The sequence below is a fragment of the Ptychodera flava genome, chromosome 2, assembly GCF_041260155.1.
Source record: "Ptychodera flava strain L36383 chromosome 2, AS_Pfla_20210202, whole genome shotgun sequence".
NCBI classification, from domain to species: domain Eukaryota; kingdom Metazoa; phylum Hemichordata; class Enteropneusta; family Ptychoderidae; genus Ptychodera; species Ptychodera flava.
In genome coordinates, this window is record NC_091929.1 from 48,460,678 (window position 1) to 48,481,367 (window position 20,690).

The 20,690-nt window shown below is 39.3% G+C and overlaps 2 protein-coding genes across 5 annotated transcripts in view; both read left to right on the forward strand.

The window, feature by feature from the left end:
• Positions 1-4,433, forward strand: part of LOC139122657 (uncharacterized) — a 71,441-nt gene extending 67,008 nt beyond the window's left edge. For all 4 annotated transcript variants that reach the window (XM_070688260.1, XM_070688269.1, XM_070688275.1 and 1 more), the window contains 2 exons: positions 708-2,875; positions 3,373-4,433. In XM_070688260.1, coding sequence (XP_070544361.1) covers positions 726-2,492 — 1,767 coding nt within the window. In that variant the 5' untranslated portion in view covers positions 708-725 and the 3' untranslated portion in view covers positions 2,493-2,875; positions 3,373-4,433. The remainder of the gene's footprint in view (positions 1-707; positions 2,876-3,372) is intronic.
• A 5,865-nt stretch (positions 4,434-10,298) lies between these two features.
• Positions 10,299-19,063, forward strand: LOC139122683 (uncharacterized). Its single transcript, XM_070688301.1, has 2 exons — positions 10,299-10,456; positions 12,905-19,063. The coding sequence occupies exon 2, from the start codon at positions 12,976-12,978 to the stop codon at positions 16,933-16,935; it is 3,960 nt and encodes a 1,319-aa protein (XP_070544402.1). The 5' UTR covers positions 10,299-10,456; positions 12,905-12,975; the 3' UTR covers positions 16,936-19,063.
• The last annotated feature ends 1,627 nt before the right edge of the window (positions 19,064-20,690 follow it).

Genomic DNA, 20,690 nt, shown 5'->3' on the forward strand with positions numbered 1-20,690 from the left:
ACTCAAACTTTGCCCAAGGAAACCCTCTCATCCTTAAAGGGGAAGTTCAAGCTTGCCGCTTTTTCCCATGATTCAAAATACATGAAGTTCATGAAGCCCTAAACTGCAACTTCTGCCGTTATTTTTTATCTGTCTTTTGTAAGAAATAATGTGAGTTATAAATGACGAAAATGACTTTTCTGGAATAAGCAATCCCAAAGCTAACACATGATATGTAAAAATCAGCCTTGGTTAACTTCTTCTTGGAGTTTGGTAATGCAAAGAGCTTACCACTTCCACTGTTTGTTAAGTTTACCACTTCCCTATTACTGTCATTGAAAATGTAGAGAACAGTCAGTAAACTGATGTTTTTTGAAGTTACATTTAAGCCTGGCTTTATCAAAGTTCCCATGGGGGTACGGTTACATTGGTACAGTATATACTACAAAGGAAACAAGATTTGATACGCACAGTGTGAGGGTATGAATCACATGATTGATAAGTCTTTTCCCCAAGAAATGTTTCATGAAATGTTTCTATCTGAAAAATCCCTGCTTGACTTGGAAAGATTCCAGGGTTCCCCATGGCATCTCAGTGTGGTCATAGTAAGGTACGCCAATCATGTGACCGTGTCACCAAAATCATGAACATTTCAAATAAAAAAATATGTACATTGTATTTACTACTACCTCTGTCAATAGTTTTGTCTGTGTTTTTAACTGTTGCAGGATAATGAATGATGAATCATGGATGAGATTCTGGAAAACCGAGGTGGCAGTAACCAAGGATACGGAGGAAGTGTGAATCAGGGGTCAAATGTCAGCAACATGGACTACGGTGAGCTGCCGTGCCTGGAAGATGGAACTGCAACAGATAAATCAGATAGTGTGGGTACCAGTCCAATCATGGGGATACCTGACAGAATGGAATACAGGGTCTATGAAAGTCCCAGAAAGACTCAAACTAGACGTACAAAGAAAGCAATGACCATGCTACATTGCGATGAGTGCAAAGCCACTTTTCGACTTCCGCAAGATTTGTTGAAGCATAAAAAACTGCACAAAGGAGAGCAGCTGTTTGAGTGTCACATCTGTGGACGGACATACACACGGAGAGACAACATGAAACTACATATGAGAATACACATCAAAGAGAGACCATTCTCATGTGCCCAGTGCGGAGAAACATTCCGATATCGGCCAAATTTAACAAGACACAAACACATCAAACACGGCCTGCCCAAGGCATATTCACTCACTCCATCAAAGACCAAATCATCGGGAATAGATAGGTCTGTATTGACTGGACTTCTCCCAGATTATAATTTTTATGCTCAGCATAATGCACTCACTTTGCAGAATACAGGTATGCCATCAGTTGCAGGTCCTACTCAGCCTGTTGCTCAAAGGACACAGCCGACATCAATTCCCATAGATCCTAGGAATGCTGGTTACCACAGGCAGAACAACATCACTGGAGTGATGACACATCAACAAACAAACTACTCTCCCTCCATGCCTGTGATTGGTCAGGTTTATTCATTAAACCAATCACAGCTGTCCACCACATCTCCAGTCACGACTGTTGCTACAACTCATACAAGCAAAGCCAATGTGGAAATGAAAGCCGATGACAGGAATAAACAGATGAAGTCACAAAAGCAACAAATGAAATCACAAAAGCAACTGAAGAGTTTTTCAGAATCTGTCAGTTCATTGAACACTGACAGTGACATGCAAGTTAACGTGCAAGATCAGGAAGGTTCTGGAAGCGGTGGTGAAGGGATTAATGATGGATTCACAATTCACTGGAGAGTTTTGCAGTCAGAGGGTGTACTGCAGAACTCACAACAATCCCCAGATTCTTTAAACAGAGCAGGAACTATGAAAACTGGTGGAGTGTTTGCAAGAGATTTTCATGAAGGTCAAAGTGATGAGGCTGGCCTTCAGCCAACATTGAGTACAGACTCTGAGGAATCAGGTCAAAGGTCACTGCAAGGTCAGGATCAGGACAATGCTCTCATCATTCATGAGGATAGAGAAGAAGGTGTTGCCATGGAAATGACTGAAAATGAGAAAGATGAAGATAAGTTGGAAGAGACTGAGAGAAATGTTACATCTCCCCAGAGACTAACAATTCCTAGAATAGGTCTTAAAATTGGGAACAGAAATTTAGCAAGCACTTTCAACAGAAGGAAACAAATGTTACCGCTTCGTCTGTCTACGGGACGCTCTCAACTGAAGACAGTAGGAATGAAGAAAGACAATGAACAGAAAGTTGTAAAACCATCAGAGGAATCGATAGATGAGACAGAGTCAAGCTGTGAGTCTTGTCAAAGGCTGAAGGAGTTCCGGTGCCAATATTGTGAAATTTCATTCCCGGACTTGTCAACTTTTATGATTCACCGTGGCTGCCATGGAAGAGAGAGTGCTTTCCAGTGCAATGCTTGCGGTCAATGTTGCAAGGATAGAGTGGAGTTCAATGCTCATATTATCACCGGTCATTTTATGTAGCTGTGTAGTCTTACTGCTGTTTTATTCAAAGGCAGTGATCCCATTGGCTGTCATCTTGACCCGCATCATCTGAGTACACCAAAAAATCACATAAGTAGAAAAGTTGTAGTTTTCATTTTTATGCATCCATGTGTGCAAGATTTACAGAAAACACTGCCAAGACAGAGTAGCTGTAATTTTTCTTTAATATTCAGCAACATGATATTCAGGTGCTAAAATCTGAAGAAACAATGAACCAATCAGTACAGAGCACCACAATGAGGTCACAGGTATGCAACAATTGTAGGATAGTAGACATTTTACCCATCAGAAACTTGCCCGACATCAGTCCCTAATCCTAGCACAACTGATTGGTGCAAAATATCTCAGTGGTTGGTGTGTAGGTGTGGAAATGCAGCTATCTGTCGGCGGGGTAGCGTGAGTCACTATGCAGGTCATCAAAAGGTCAGCCCCGCCAAGGAGTACTCAATATTTTCACTCTGACAGGCCTTCATGCTGTTCACATTTGGACGCGCAACGTCCTTATTAGCATATCAATAGAAGTCAAAGTCCCCTGCTGGAGTGAAAATCTTGAGTACTCCTTGGAAAATCAGCCGAATTACTTAAACGAACCAGAAATTTTGTTCACAAAAGGAGTTAGGGAATGAGCAATAATCAGAGTTCAGGCAGGTATAGGTCATTTTATTGAATTACACTCACTTTGCTTTATTTTACCGTTCAAATTCTGATACAAGTTGGGTCATCGTATAGACCCATTTTTGCTGCCATTTGGCCCACAGCTATCTGTGGCGGAGTTGACCTTTTGATGACCGTCATAGCTACGCACGCTATCCCACCAACAAATAGCTACGTTTCCACAGCTAAGTGGTTAGTGTAGCAGGTGTGGCTATCTTCATAGCATAGCATGAGTGATTTAGGTTTGCTCATGGCGTTATAGGAGAGTTACCCCCAACATCTACCCATCAGACTTTTACACTAATATATCCCCAAACATTGTCTAACTTACCAGACTTTTTACATGAACCATATCCCTAAACAGTGCCTAACTTGTGGCAGGGAAATATCTGTGTGGTAAATGTCTAAGCAGTTACTGTCCTGATTGATAGCCATGCTGTGATATCTACCTTACCTTTGTTGATAGGCATAAATGATGTTTGCTGCCAGTTATCACTGAGGATATTTCACAGTGAATGTGGAACTATACATGTCCTTGGCTTAGCATGAAGTGAGGTTTTGATCCTTGATGCAAACATAAAGCAGAATCTTTTATCCTTCAATGATATAGACTTTGGCATAGTGAGAGAGATTTCAAGCACAGGTAATAGTATCATAACATGTACAGTAATAAGGTAGAATGCACTTCAGGGACAGATATTCAGACTCTCAAACTTTTACAATTGTCTTCCGATCTACCACTTGTGGGGGCTCATTTTAAAGCTCTTGGTGTAATAGATTTTCACCATCTTACTTTTTCGAAAATCGGCCATTTTGACTTTCAAATATTGGTAAATCTAAAGTAATTTGTTTCTCTAATAACAAAATTTGCATGGTTACCCCACATTTTTATTCTTGATTTTGAAGAGTATGGTTGAAAGATTCATTGACAAAAGTTTGAACAAAGGTTTATGTCTGTCACTTTTGAGGCGCATACTACCTTAGGCCAAAAAAAAAAATGAAATGTTTCTGGTCAGCGCGCGCGTCACTTGAACAACAGCGCGTCACCCTTTTTTTCCTGGTTTGAGGCCGGCGGCAGTGGCAAACTACATACTGATTACTATAAAACACGAAACCAAAACGGCTGAAGAGAAAGAAAATTCTTTGGGGCACATGATCAGTGACTGCATGAACAGTTTAAATGTTACTATATTGATAAAACTACAAAACTCAGTGTTATCCCCAGGCCATAGCGGTCCCGCTACGCTTTCGCCTCTCCCCCCCCCCCCCCCGCTACGCCTTGATTCTCCCCGCTACGCTTTAAATATTCCCGCCATCCTTTAGTTCACACGCTCTGCGTAGCTACCAGCTGATGCATGCATTATCTACACATAAGCGCTCACTGCAACTTTTAACCTGGTGAAAGAGTGGAAGGTGTGAAGTATGGTATGCATCAGATAAGTTGTCCGGAAGTGTTGAGAGGAACGTTAAAACAATAGAAGAATCGGCTGGGTTGTTCACAAATTTTCATTCCAGAACGACTATTACGACCAACAAAGACAGTATACATCGCGGACAAGTGTTCACAGAGGTAGGCGGTGTAGCACTAGCAGGGCCTTTGATCACATTCCCATGCTTTGATCAACGAAATGGACCGCAAAAGAAACAAGAGTTGACTGGTGAGGTTGATTATGATTGTACAACGATGAGTTTTGTCTGAGTACGATCACGATCGGGATCGAGTTCACATTGCATAACTTTCAATATGGCGGCGGCCATGTTGGTCGACAGGTTTTTAAGGTGTTGACATTGATCCTGGCGTCGCGTTTGGTTCCACTCTGACACGTTCTCTGAAAGATTTTACACCTGATTTTCGAGGGATTCTAGTTGTACTTAGTTCATGTCTTGTGATCATCTTGGTGGTATTTTTAAAATCAAGAATCGAACGACGATGTTCAGTGGAAGTAGAAGTTATGCGGGGGGGGGGGGGGGGGGGGGGGCCGCTGGTTGAAATCTATCCCCGTGATGAAAAATTATTCGCGGTGTTTGTCGTTCAAAAATGATATAAAACTCAATTGCATTTGAATTGCTCTTTGTTGGCAAGTTTGACAATTTATTAGCAATATATGTATTAATGAAACTCCAATCAGACGAACCATTTCTTGCTCTCAAAGTTTCAATCTGAATCTTCTGTTTTAATGCAATTGTAATTACAATACTGTGATGATTTATTTAAGTGTAATAAAGAGTTTCCATGATGTTCAAACTGCACACTTGTGTGTTACCATTGCATTTTGTTGTGAGTGTACATGTATGTGTGGATGCATGTGCAAGCTTACATCCATATGCAAATATAAATTAATGATATGCAAATGATTATGCAAATTAGCCGCTAAGCTTTGGCGCTTTAACTGACCCTGCTCCCTCCCTTGAGGAGGAGGATAAAAAAAAAAAAAAAAAAAGCCGCGTCGCCGCACCATTTTTTAAAGAAAGGCCTGACCAGAAACATTCTTTTTTTTTTTTTGGCCTTAAATGTATTCCTGTACCAGTGTATCTGTAATTCTTACTTTGACTGTATCGTTGAAAGTCAAGGAATTACTCACATGGTAAAAATTGTGGTGTCATGCTTACACTGTGTGTCAGTGTACCTGTATCAGTGGGTACAGTACATGTATCAGTGGGTATAGTACATGTACCATAAAGTAGCATCTGAAAAATTAGTGTATTTGAAATTGTAAAATATTTTAGTCATTTTTGCAAATCATGTGATTAATTTATTAGTTGCTAGGGATTCCATGCAGGGTCCACATGCTCCTGGAAATTCCTTCAATTCTAAAGCCTCCTGGAAAATCATGGAATAGTCTTTGAAAAGGAAATTTAGTCCTGGATAATGCAACCAGAACTTTTACAAATCAAAGATGATCAATCATGTTATTATAAAATTGATATGTAAAATAATATGCAAAAATGATAAATTGTAAAATGATATACTGTAAAAATTATCGCTGGAAAATGATAATTTAAACTGCAAAAAGTTCTTTGAATTTGATGTGACATTGATTTTATGGACACTGTACATGTCTTTAATTCAGTGAGGGTCTTATTTCTAAAACATCTCAAGTGATACGTATGCTGTCACACATGAACCCCAAAATTCTGATAATTGTGTATTTAACCAGGATGTAAAGTTTGTCTCTTCAGTAAAAATGCTGCTAGCAGTTTACATATATAAAAGGGAAGTTGCACAGTGCAGTGTGAACAATCACAAAACACTATTTATTCACGCTTTGATGTAAGCAGATCTAACGGCTTGATTTCAGGACCATCAATGTTTTTGCTCAGTTATGTTGTTCAGCTTGCTAGACTTACATACAAGTGTTATCTGTTCAGTCTGTGGTTGTTCTCTGATCTGTCTGATTAATCAGCTTGGCTTGCCCCTCTTGGTAAATGGGATGAGTGTAAAGAGCGCCCTCACATGACATATCTTCCATTCTAGTGGCCAAGGTACTTAATTTTTTGCCATTCTATTAGCAAAGTAAACAGTAACAATACAGACTCAATATTGAGTGTGTGTGCTGGAATGAAAGTATGTGTGCTGGAATAAAAGTATCGTACACTTTCTCTGAACAGAATGTATGCAGGACTAAGAAACTTGATTGCTGGAATGTTAGATGTGTAACCAGTGTGCGCTATGGTCTGGAGATCAGCTACAGTGATACTGTACTGCCAAGTATCTATCTGTCTGTTGGAATTTCACATGTATCTCGATCAAGGATGTGATAGATTGATTCTTCACTTTTTACACAGTCAGAGTCATCATAGTAGAGTGAAAGACATACAGAAACTGATACAGCAATCCCTAGCTTCTACCTGTGCAAAGTCTGGGTGAAATGGATATATAAAGGAAATACATGTATTTATAATGACAGAGCTAAAAAAACATTGGAGAAAGTCTAGTGTATCCTTCATTGTACTGTGAATGTATGGTTGCAAGGATAACACATTGCAGATGAATACTACAAATGCTTGGTTATCTCTTTCATGATTTATGAAATTCGTAATCATTTTGACTTTCTTAGAAGATACATTTGCTATGCTTTGCATCGTCTGGAAGTGTTATAAAATCATGACTTTAATATTATCGAGATTCTCAACGTATTTATAACAAGGACAATTGTTTCTGCAGATGAATACCACTACATGTACCAAGTTGCTTCCAATGTCAACCTGTTCACCCCTAATTCCATATAAACAGGTCCACACTCACCATTGATAACAATAGGTTTGGAACAAACCATGCTAGTGAAAGGGTTTAAACATAATAGCCAGAGAATTTTAATTTGGTGCTCATACAGATACAACTTTGTATAATATGTGTGCAGCCATCTTAGAAATAACAGTGAGCTCAAAATTTGTCATCAATGCATGTAGGCTATATGTTTTATTTTATTACAAGGTTGTATTTTTGTCACTCCTGCAAGAAGAAAGATATCGATTTGCAGTCTCTCAGCACAACTCCAACTCTCTAGTAAAGCAACTGTAATTGCATTATCTACTTACTCAAAACACAGTACTGATATTTTGACACACATCTCATGAGATCAGTGCCATGTTGACCAAGAAATCAAAAATGTTGAGTTCAAGCAGCTTGATACAAGCAATGATTGCTTGTACTCTTAATCTCCTAAGTATGATAATTTTGATGCAGATTTTTATCAACACTTTTTCAGCATTCTATGCAAAGCTGAAGTATTTATGGCAGATTTCAAGACATTTCCAAATAGCAAGAGTAAAAGGTACAATTCTGAGGAATTTGTCATTTCATATTGTAAACATTCATTGACTATATACAGATGTAAATAGCAAAACTCATATTACATCTGCATATTGGTTACTAACACAACCAATGACAATCGCCTTGTTCAAATGCAAGAAAAGCTCATCTTCTTTGAAAAGCACATATGGAGTTTGGTCTGTACTGAAATGAAATATTGCTGTGTCTTTAAAGACATGAGAGAATTGGGTCAATAATTTATCTTTTCAGTAGTGATAAAGTTTTACTGCGATTTCTCATTCCACTGATTATTACTGTATCTCAAGGCCTTGGATAATTGAAACTGTGTACATGCAAATGAAACATTGAATTTATGGATCAGGAGGGTGTACCTCAAATATTTTACACAAATTTGCACAGACTGTGTGCTAAAGTTATTCCATGGAAACTATATGTGTGGGTCTCAATCACATTTCATTATTTCATCAGTGTATTTTAATACTTCCAAGGTTTTTGAGATCAAATGTGATAAGTTCTGTTAGCCAATAACACTGTTGTGACAGTGTGTTGTACTAATGAATGGGAAAAATAAACACCTTTTGCTATGATTGCCATACGTAATGGTCACCAACATCACACACACACTTTGGTATAGATCTGTCAAGAAATCTTCAAAAGCATTGCCGTACATTCATTGATATCACCGATTTCATTAAAATGTGTTTTGTCTTATTTAAACAGTCACTTGATTGTGCATGGTAGGTCTGTGAATGACACAGGGCCAATGATGTCTGATTATAGCTATAATGAATGAGAGAGGGCCACTGTAATGTTTGATGGGTCTGTTAATGAGAGAGGGCCAGTGATGTTGGGTAGGTTTGAGAATGAGAGAGGGCCAGGGATGTTGGATAGGTGTGTGAATGAGAAAGGGCCACAAGTGATGTTGAGTAAGACCTGTCTATAAGGGGCAACATCAAAAGTTCAATATAATAAATCTAACTTAATTGCTTAAGTTTGGCCTCAGACCCCCCCCCCCTCCCCCCACCTTTTAACTTAACTGACCTAAAATTGAAAAACATTGCGGACTCATACCCTTTACTTATCCTTTCAAACGACGTACCAATGTACCATTGAATTAAATAAAAATTGAAAACCATTACAAGGTAACAAAAATATGGGTGACTGGATCGGTTTTAGCGTACAAAAATCAGCCTTGAAATCGTAAAATTTGCCAAAAAGACGTTAAATCGTTTTTGACTGCACAGAAATTAATTTGGCCGAACCCCCCCCCCCCCCAAACTTAAGCAATTAAGTTTTTTTTCAAACATCGATCTTTTGACGTCGCCCCTAAGTGAGAGAGCGCCACTGCAGTGATGTTGGGTACTAAGGTCTGAATGAGAGAGGGCCAGCAATGGGCACTGGTCTATGAATAAGAGACGGCCAGTGATATTGGACAGGTCTGTTAAAGAGGTCCAGTGATGTTTATAAGGAATGGCTGTGAACGAGAGATAAATACAACAGACTAAGGGCCAGTGAAAGGTCCAACTTAATTACACTCTCCAGTGTGACTGTCTGTCCAAGCTTTTCCTTTCTTCCCAATCAGTAATACAGTTATGTTTAAATTCCAAGATTTACACACATTTCCATTTCATCATGATGGCTATATTTATGATGATGTAGATTTGGAAATTTTCAATGATGTATTAATGTAAATGTTTATAACTAGCTTTTATCTTCATCAGTCCACCCTGCACAAAAACTACATTATTTATTAATTTGATTATTCATAATTGGAAAATCAAGCACACCTTTACAATTCCATAAATGGAGATACCATCCCCTTCCCTCATCTACCTTCAGTGCGTGTGTACATGAGAGAGAGAGAGAGAGAGAGAGAGAGAGAGAGAGAGAGAGAGAATTCATTCTTTTATTCATTCATTCATTCAATTTTTTTTCATACCAGGGTTTAATATAGCTCTCCTTCCTCGGAGCATGGAGGCAGGCTTTTATGATAACACAATAAATAGTTGTTCATGCATGTAAAAAGGTAACATTGATCATAGACCCTAGGGTCTACGCACTGACTGCATTGACACCTCATTCACCTCGGCAGTATAGACACCACTCATAGTCAAACATTGACGGCTGTACGTACGTGTACATTTCGCAAACCACTTGACCGGTCGCATTCTATTTTTCGTGAGAAAAAAAAATCTTGCGAAAATCGCGTCCTGTAATGACACTAAAATATGTTTCAGTCACACCTTCGACAACCATGACAATCCAGCGATTACCCCAAATGCGTTCATAACATCAAGCAGCAAGTTACCCGGGGTGGATGTTTTGTGTTGACGACGACGGACGCCATATTAGTACTATCAAGGATTCTTCAGGCAGCTAGAGGGTCTGCATGAGGGAGCTCAACATGGCCGACGTTGTGTGAAATCCCAGGTCTTTGTTTGCAAGAATTTAGCTTTCCTGAAGATTTTTCAACACTGTGGTCGTTGATTTTGTCTCATCCCAGCTACAAGGAGTGGTGAGTTACCGACAGTTTCGGTTGATTTCAATTTTATTCAAAAACAAAAGAATAACGACCTTTCGAAAAATGGCGTCGCTTGCAAAATGGCTTTCGCGTGGTCACGCCGTTGTCTTGCGGGCGGAACAGAACTCGATTTGCGGTCAAATTACGTCAGATAGGGCCTCGGAGATGACTTAAAATTTTAGACAATATAACTTGGATTCTTGATTGAGCATTTTTAAGTTATTTATGGTTAAAATTTGTTAACTTTTAGGAAAGAACGACTGTAATTAACGACTCTGTCGTGGGAGGGCGCTGCGACAAACGCAGACACTTGTCAATCAAACACTTTGCTTGCTTCCCTTCGCGGCGATTATTTTGCGTTAGCAGAACGAGGGCAAGGCAGTATTTGCTACCAAAGGTTGCATGCGTATTTACAATCCAGCGTTTCGAAATGAATGGTGCAGTGACTCAACGTTATCTTATGGCTCCAATTTTTTGGTGGATTTTCGTTGCACAGGACGTCGATGTCTGTAAAAAGTGTCAATGTAATATTGTAGGGCTTCCATTTCCGGCAAGTGGTTCAACTACAATAAACATGCAACAGTCTGGCTTCAAAATCAAAAATCAATAGAAATATTACGACTATGAATTTTAGTTATTGAAAATGGGCCCTCAATAGTGACTTGAATCAGTTTAAAAAATATTTTTTTGCAATATTTTGGTCGATTTGATGGATAGAGAAGAAGTCTGGAAATAGAAAGCCACTTTGTAGTTTCACAATTTATCAGTTCCGTATATACAGGTACTTCAAATCGGCGTTCAAAATCTGTTTGTATGCATTAAGAAAACCAAGGATTTTCTTGAAAATAGCTGTTCTGATGATCAAATTAAATCAATAACCACTGTATGTCATGTAGTGTATAGCTGCCATAATAGGCTATCTGTTTTCAAATAAATCACCTTTGAAAATTTTGTCTCCAGGGTGACATCGTCACTTTGCTGATCGTTCTGATGAATTTGTTGTTAGTATACCTACCAAGTGACTGATTAAAAAAAGATCTACTTAGGATAAATGTAATTTCTCAAGTATTTTTGCAAATATACATGCAACTCTAATTTAAACGTATAATTTGAGACCTTTTTGATCCACAGGAAATAATATTATTAATTGTGTCAATTGATGTTAATGATAAGCGGTTAGCTTTGTAAACTCACTGTATATTATGAAGTTGCTTAGCTAGCTCTGTAAACTGAAAGTTTATTGATGAACAGACAAGAATAGGTTAGAAGTTCAATCTGTGTCAATACAACCCTCTAATGGTAACTTCCCCACTGTTTGGCATTATATAAAATTGGAACCCCTCTACCGTTTTTGTTGTCCCCGGATAAATTTGCATTCATATCACAGAGGAAACCCAGTAAATTTACCGAGGTACTGGCCTTAACAAAAACATTGAAAATGCCATAAGATAGGTTTTGGTTATACATTTTGGCTATACATTTTACCTGAACGTGAATGCATAGAATCTACGTTGGCGTACACATTCACGTGTAAAAATCCGTTTGGCTACACGTTTCATGACCCATTGCTGTGGCACGCGCAAATGATTCTGCTCAGCTCATCTCCCCTTAGTCTATTTCCGCATCACAGGGACACCTTAATAATGGTTACCCGGTATGCTATGAATCGACGGAGCAATTTCTCATAAAAATAGTGAAAATACATGAGTATCTTTTGAGTATGACACTATCATACATTCAATTAGCAATGTGCATGATTCAAAGTTTATATCATGTTTTGCTACCTAAAAATGAGAATAAATTTTCATGTTTAGCACAAATCGATGACATCATGGCAGAAATTTGTGATGTTATGCGTTCAAGTTTAAATGTATAACGTGTAGCCAAACCTCTCTATTATTACATAGCTGCACATGTGCGACCTAAGACACTTCTGCTTGAAATTTAAACATTTCATTGTTGCATGCATGGCTGTTGTTGCAGCTTGTAGTTGGAACCATAAATTAGTGTGACTTTTGTAACACTAGCAGGTTTTATTTTTGTCGTTCTTTAGGAAAATACAGACAAATATTTATTTTTGCCTATCAACGAAAGAAAAAATGAGATCATTTGCCATCAGCGCTATTACCGATAATAAATACTGAAAGCTGAATATCTATGACATATTTGGTGTAGAATGCAGGATATGAATTATCATCTCTGTTACACTTGGACTTCTGATGCAAAGTTACCAGTTCTTCTCATGTTTCAAAATGAAGTACATAGAATGACACAGGGTTGGGCTTTGTTAGGGCCACAAGCTATCTTTTAGACTGCAGTCTGTGAATAAATCTTACTTTATCTCTTTGACTTTTCATTTTACACACTATACATTAATTCCTTTGACTCTACACTGATGCTTCCAGATTGTAATTTTTGTTTACAATTTTTCTTTGTCTGCAGGTTGAGTTCCTGTGTACCAAACAACTGACATTTCACAGAGACAACCTGTGTTCTGGTCAATATCAGAAAATATGCCAAGAAAGGTAGCCCAGAAAGCAGAAGTGGTTGAGGAGCAGGAAAATGAGCAGTCAGGTGATGAGATTATTGATGTGGAAACAGAAAACCATGGCAACCAGGGTCCGGTGACGCCGCGGAGGAAAAAGATGAAAGACCAGGAGGGAGAGGTCAGTGATGAAGAGGATGAAAGTGGAGCTAAAGAGGCTGATGGGGAAGCTGATCCGGAATCTAGCGGAGATGGTCAGACTGTGAAAGGAAAGAAAGGAAAGAAAAAGGAACAGAGAAGTGAAGATATCTTTACTGCAATGGAACAAGGTGAAGAACCAGCTGAAGAAGAGGCTCCGCCGGCAAAAGTTAAGAAAGTTAAGAAGAAAGCAGAGAAAATCACTGATATCTTTTATGCTTGCAAGTACTGCAAAACGTTCTTCACTGTGCTGGAGGATTATCAGGAACACGAGCAAATGCATCTGGAAGAGGGTCTACTGGCGTGTGGATTGTGTGGCAAGGCATTTGCCCACAGAAGTCTTCTCAACGCCCACATCAAACACCACACAAACAAAAAACTCCATGACTGCAGCAACTGTGGTAAGGTCTTCACATCAAGAGGCAACCTCAGAGCTCACGAGAGAGTCCACTCCGGTGAGAAACCGTACCCATGTGATGTTTGCGGCAAATCGTTTGCCAGGAAGGACAATCTAGATAACCATCTGCGTATTCACACCGGTGAGAGGCCGTACAAATGCTCTCACTGCGGCAAGGGATTCAAGCAGAAGGGACACCTTCAAGATCACGAGAGAGCCCACAGCGGTGAAAAGGCGTACATCTGTGAGCACTGTAACAAGGCATTTGTACAGAAGAGTCAGCTCATCACTCATCTTCTGCAACACTCCAATGAGAAACCCTACAAGTGTAACCTGTGTGATTACTCTTGCAAACAAGTCAGCACACTGAGCAATCACCGAATCAGAGTCCACAAAACAGAGAAGTCATCCAACAAAGGAAAGGCTCGGCCAAAAATCAAAGAAACCTTGCCACCAGTCAGAGATAGCCAAATTGTCAAAAAGATACAAGATTCATCGGGAGAAGAAGATAATGACGAGGACGATCAGATGATTGCTGGTTTTCAGGAATCACCAACAAGTACTAAGACACCTTCAGTGCAGATGCAGAGCCCTGGCCAATATAAAGTCATCTACCAGTGTCCACAGTGTCCACAAATGTTTGAGATGAAAGAAGCATTGGACACCCACCGCAAGACACACACCGCCGATGGCAAGTATGCCTGTGCAAGCTGCCACATTTCCTTCAAAGATGTCGCAGAGCTGGGCCAGCATTTCGAGGAAACACACAGCAAGAAGTCAACTCTGGGTGCGTCACCGAGAAAAGACCAAGCTGGGCCATCTAAGGCTGTCACATCTCCAGCAACATCTCCCAAGCAGAAGAATGTTGTGACACTGATGCCAAAACCATCACCAGTGTCTGCAAAGCAAGCAAACACTGACAGTGATAAAAAGACAGCAGCAACAGCCTCACCTAGCACCCAGAAACAAACACCCCGAGCCAGACCTAGAAGAACCATTGTCATGATGCCGTCAGATTTTGATGAATCTGAAAAATCACCTCGTAAAGGCAGAGGAAGGAAGAGTGCTGCTGCAGATGCAAACAGCGGTAAAAATGAGAAATCTGTAAAGGAAGGTGCCCAGAAAGCAACTGAAGGAAAGAAGGAAAAAGCTGAAACCACTCCTGGCAAAACCAACAAAACTAAACAAGCTGGCAAAGCCATCAAAGAAGAAAGCAAAGCAAGTGGTAAAGAAAGTGGCAAAGGAAAGAAAGTTGAAAGCAAAGCTACCAAGAATACCAAGGATAAGAAATCTGAAGTTGTTGTCGGTAGAGTTACAAGATCAGGAGTTCACCTTGGGCCGCCTGCAGCACAAAGCAAAAAGAGATCTGCTGACTCTAAAGTGAGTGAACCACCAGCTAAGAAAAAAGGTGCAGCCAAAGTCAAGGAAGCAGAGGTGGAACAGAAAAGCAGACGACAAACGCCGGAGAGAAAATCTAAAGGGAAAGTATCCACCCCTCCTGCTAAGAAACAAACGGAGGAGAAGACGCCAATCAAAAAGCCTGGCAGAGGCAGAAAAGACGAGAAAACAAAAACAGACGCTGAAGAAACAGAAAAGGTGGCTGAAAAACAGAGCAAAACATCACAGAATGAGACAGAGGATGGAGATAAGAGTGAGGAGAAGACAGTCACTGAACAGAAAGAGGGAGAGTCTAGTACAGCAACAACTGAGAAGGATGTAGTGGAGAGTGCTGGTCATGTAAGCAAAGATATAGTGGAGAGTGCTGGTCATGTAAGCAAAGAAGTTGTGGAGAGTGCTGGTGATGTAAGCAAAGATGTAGTGGAGAGTGCTGGTGATGTAAGCAAAGATGTAGTGGAGAGTGCTGGTGATCTAAGCAAAGATGTAGTGGAGAGTGCTAGTGATCTAAGCAAGGAAGTGCCTGAAACTGAGACTGAGAAATCTAAAGAAAGCCCAGAGGAAGTACAGAAGGAACCGTTTGGTGAGACTCAGGGGAATTCTGATGATGCACAGAAGATGGATCAAAGCACTGATGCAGTGGATGAAACTGAGCAGGAGAAAGATGCAGAAAAAGTTGTTGAAGGAGAAGAAGCTATGGAGGTTGACAATGCAGAGAGGGTGGTGGTTGATAGCAGTACAGAGCAGCAGGCACCAGCAGCAACTACTGAAGAAACTCAACCATCAGTACAAGAAACAGAACAGCCCAAGACACAGGTAGTTGTCAGCTCAGAAACTGCTGATACAAGTGCTGTGGTTGGCAGTGGTGAGGATGTGGTGATGGAAGACGTATCAGAGTCAGCAAGCACTACACCAGCAGATGTCACCCACACACAAAATGCACCACAAGCAGAAGAGATTACTACATCAGATGCCACACAAATCAAAAGTGCGCCCTCTGTGGCTGTAGATGTTCCAGTAGAAGCTGCACCTGTAGGAAACACACCACCAGTGGTTGATCAAGATGTCCAGTCAGATACCACACAAGTTGAAAGTGTGCCTTCACAAGGGCATCAATCAGAAGTCACTACTGCTGATAGTGCACCACCAGTGGTTGATAGTGCGCCACCAGTGGTTGATAGTGCGCCACCAGTGGTAGAAGATGTAAGAGCAGATGCAGAGCATGTTGTCAGTGTGCCACCAGTTGATGCAGAGGTTCCCATGGAGACTGCTGAAGCTACTGTTGAATCTACAGAAACCATAGTAACAGATGATGCAGGGGATGAACAAACAGAGAGCATCCAAGTAGCACAGGTTAGCAGTGATGTTGATCAAGATAAGCAAGATACTGAAGCCAAGGCAGGTGAGACTGTAGAAGAAACAAAATCAGAGATTAAAAAACCTGACACTGAACCAGTCTGTATTGAAACAGAAGTTGTCGCTGTGTCCATAAACAAAGAAGCAACAGCAAGACAAGATGAGAGTACCGCTGAGCAGAGCATGGCAGAAATCGCAGACCAAACAAACACAGGGCAGGTGATCACGCAGGAAGTTGTAAGTAGCGTGCCTGAACAGGGCATTGCAGAATCAAGCAATGCAGAAGATGTGCAGGTGATACCGACGGATTCTACTGACACTCAGCAAGTAGCAGAGAGTCAGGGAATAGATGCAGCTATCGTGACAGACTCAACACACCCACAGATTTCCACCACAAATGAACATGTTGTCGATGAAGAAGTTGTCGCAGCCAGAGTTGTCAACGAGGAGGAAATCCAAAACAGTGGAGAGGTTGATCAGAGTGTGAATAAAGACGTGGAATGCGCAGCAAAGGTGGCCTCTACCACTGACGGCAAAACTGTTGAAATGGCGGACAGTACAGGCAATGGCCATACTGAAACCCTTGACAAAGTTCCAACTGCAAATAGCAGTGTTCCAGAAATGTCAACTCAGACAAAATAAACATATAAAAGACATTTCGCAGGACTCTGAGCTTTTATATGAAAAGAAAACTTAGATTTACTGCGAAAGAAAACTTTGAATATTCCATGTTCAACTCCAGACCACAATGCATGGGTAGAAAACTTATGTGAGGAAATGTTTGGCAAATATCATCCCAGGAACTGCAGAGACCTTCCCGCCAAAATTCAGATTCACAAATTTATACTTGTCTTAAATTTTGACAAATTTCAGGGTTTATTTTGGACGTAAACAAATGTATTATCCATTGTTTATATACTCCTGTATAGTAAACAGATAAACTAAACATGGAGGGTTCTTTATCTCTGTTGTAATATTTGCTTTTGCATGACATCAACATTGTCGTAGACACTCTACTGCAACACATGGTTGTCGTAGACACGCTACTGCAACACATGGAAGTATAAATTTTACACCAACAAAATGCAACCACCATCCCAAAATAACGAGGGGTTTGTTCCCGTCTGACGCTCTGTGACTTTACATTGCCTCTTCCCAGACTTTGGCAATGAATGTTGAGCAAATGTGAGGCAAATAACTTTTGGTGTATCCTTGCATTTATCATTTCCAGTACAGCCACCACCTTAACATGTTGGATATGCACAAGGGATGTTGGGATATGTTGTGCATTGTAACATATGGGTCCCATACCCACAACTGCAGGTGGGACAACACCCCGTCGTTTAACCCTTTGAACCAGGCTCGGACAGAAATGTCCACATGATGTCATAGGGTACCAGGGGGTCAGGGTGCAAAGGGTTAAAACCAGGTGTACTTTCATCTTACAATCAAACAAGAACTGACGATTTTTGTAATTGATTGTTTTGCACTTGTGTTTACACAAAAAATATCAAAAATAGCATTGCCGTTATTTACGTCCAGATTAAACCTTGAAACTATGAAAAAACATCAACCTAAAATTCTTTTAGATTCTTTCATTCCGTAACTTGCATGTGTTTGAATGTTGAATTTTTGTCAGTATTGTTCACAGAGAATGGTTTCTCCCCGTTAGATGACATAGTGTGACCTAGAAAATAGTTGTGAAGGCAACGAATCATGATCAATGACAATATTGTAAATAATACACATTTTGTAGTAATAAGAAAAAACTTTTTGAATGTTTTTCCTTTTTTTTAACTGTCTTGAATGCTCTGTTACTTATTTCAAAATGTGCTTAGTCAAAACTGAGTAGTTTGGGTTTAACTACAAATATCACTTGACAATAATTCCAAACTTTCTGATATGTGTGCAGCATACGCAGTACAAAAATCAATTTCACTCACGCTTAGTGTTCTCATCAAAAAAATCTACCATAAATTTTTACAGGAAAAGATCAGTTTGGCACGGTGAACTAAATTTGGAAAAAATGGTACTTTTCATGAAAGAAATGTACGGTAACTGCAAAATCCTTGAAGCAACTAGAGTCTTGGTTAATGTGTACACGACACGGTCATATATCATACTTTATGCATTGGATTGCAAAACATAGAAACTTATGCATTACGTTGTTTATTACATCTCTCTTGTGTTTTAGAATTTTCCTTTTCTTTGAAATAATGTCGGCTATTGATATAGCATTATTTCAATTTTAATGATTTGGCAGAGGTCAAAGGTCAAGGGAAGACTGCGACACACATGTTCTGCCACAGTTCATATTTCCTAATCCTTGAAGTTTGTGAATTTTTAGTATCTGTAGAATAGAATCAAATTATGAAAAAATGAGAATATCAATTATGAGATAGGTACATTGATTGTTGTATGGTGAATTTCTTTTTAAAAAAAACTTACAGCAATGGTTCACATAGTGGAATTGTGTAAATGTGATATTTGTCCTCAAAACCTTCAACATAGAACTGTCAAAGAGATTTTGAATTTGTGTATTTTTACAAAATGGATATTCACAGTTTGTGAGGAATTATAGTATGTCTGAATGATTGACAGCTGATAAAACTATTTCAAATTCTAATGAATTGATTGAAATCACTTTGCTGTATTTGCAGATCAGCTATTCTCTTGGTGTAGCTAGAAAATGAATACATTTTAACAATCCTCAGTAATGTTGTACAAGTATTTTATCGGAAATAAACTCAAATAGCTGTGCCGTCTCAAATGACATGGTGAAAATGTGATTTTTTCACTCCCAACTGCAAAACTTGGTTTCAATTTTTTTTTTGCAATGAGTTGAAAGCTAGAGTTCTTTGATGTGATTACTGACCTTCACCAGCCAGTCTGAATCCTCTTATTAACTATCTCTCAGTATGTAGTGAGTATCTTGACTTCCCTCCAGCATAAACTCTACCTTAGTAAGGCACTCTATGAAAGGGCCAATATCCATAGCGTTTGATTTTATTCAGTACTTTTGTTGTCAACTACAGGTTCTTGTTCTACTCCCCAAAGCATGTTGAGATACACAGTATTCAGCATGTCAACTCAGTCTGTACAACTGTAGATTGCATTGTTATTGTTGACAAGTGAATTCTGGTCCAAACTAGAAGTCAAAAGTAAACAAAAACGGTTTATTTTAGATGTATGGATGCTGTGGATTTCAATATACTGCAGGGAAAAGTATTAAAGAATTACTTGTCTTGTAGAACAAAACTAAATACATTATCAGAAGTATGTTGTCCCTTTCCATTTATATTAAGGTAGTGTGCACCTCAAAAGTGAAAGACAAACTTTTGCTCTAACTTTCCTCAACGAATCTTTCAATCATTCTCTTTCAAAATCAAGAATAAAAATAGGGGGTCACCGTGCAAATTTTGGTACTAGAGAAAGAAATTACCCAAGATTTACCGATATTTGAAATTCAAAATGGCCGCCATCCCTCTATAACTCTATGGAGAAAATAAAAATTTTCGAATTTCGAAAAACTAAGCCGGTGAAAAGTTTTCTTTCACCAAGAGCTTTAAAATGAACCCCCACATGTGGTATATAAGAAGAGAATTGTAAAAGTTTGAGAGTCCCAATGTCTCTCCCCGAGGTGCGTTCTACATTAAGAATCCTCTGATGACAAAACTTCAATATTGAAATTAATTCATCTTACATTTGAATTATCTAATAAGTAGCTGCTGTATTTATTGTCTGCCATAATATCAGCAGTGAGCTGAATATAAATTTGGAATATGGTAGCTGGTTCTCAAATGTAATTGTAGTGTTGCTGCAAATGTTGCTAATTCCTGATCCTTAAGACCAAATCATGACAATTGCCTGGATTAAAGAGCCAGACACTGTGTTGTACTTCGTAGTGCCATGATGGGTTTATTGGTCATTTTTTTCATTTCGTATGGAAGTAACATACAACCTACATACCAAAACATATAGCGGCAACTGCAAAGCACTGAAAAATTTGCCAAAAATTTGAAATCTGTTTCAGATTTGTGATATATATATGAACATCAGCTTGTTTAGCTTTAGATATGCGTTATAACTGGAAATTTGTTGAAATGTGCAAACCAATCAAATTTTATACTTTATGAGTGAAACACCCCACCCCTACATCACAGAATGCCTGCTGACAAAACTAAAGAAATGTTGACATGTAACTTTTCCCAATTAACCCTTTGAACCCGGCTTGGACATAAATGTCCGATGAGGTCATAGAGTACCAGGGGGTCAGGGTGCAAAGGGTTAAATACTAAGTTTATTGTCTGACAGATTTTCAATTGCCAGATGTTCATGTCTGCTTTGATCTCCAAATTGTCAATAGTTGTGAAGAGCTATCTATGGATTCCTAATCC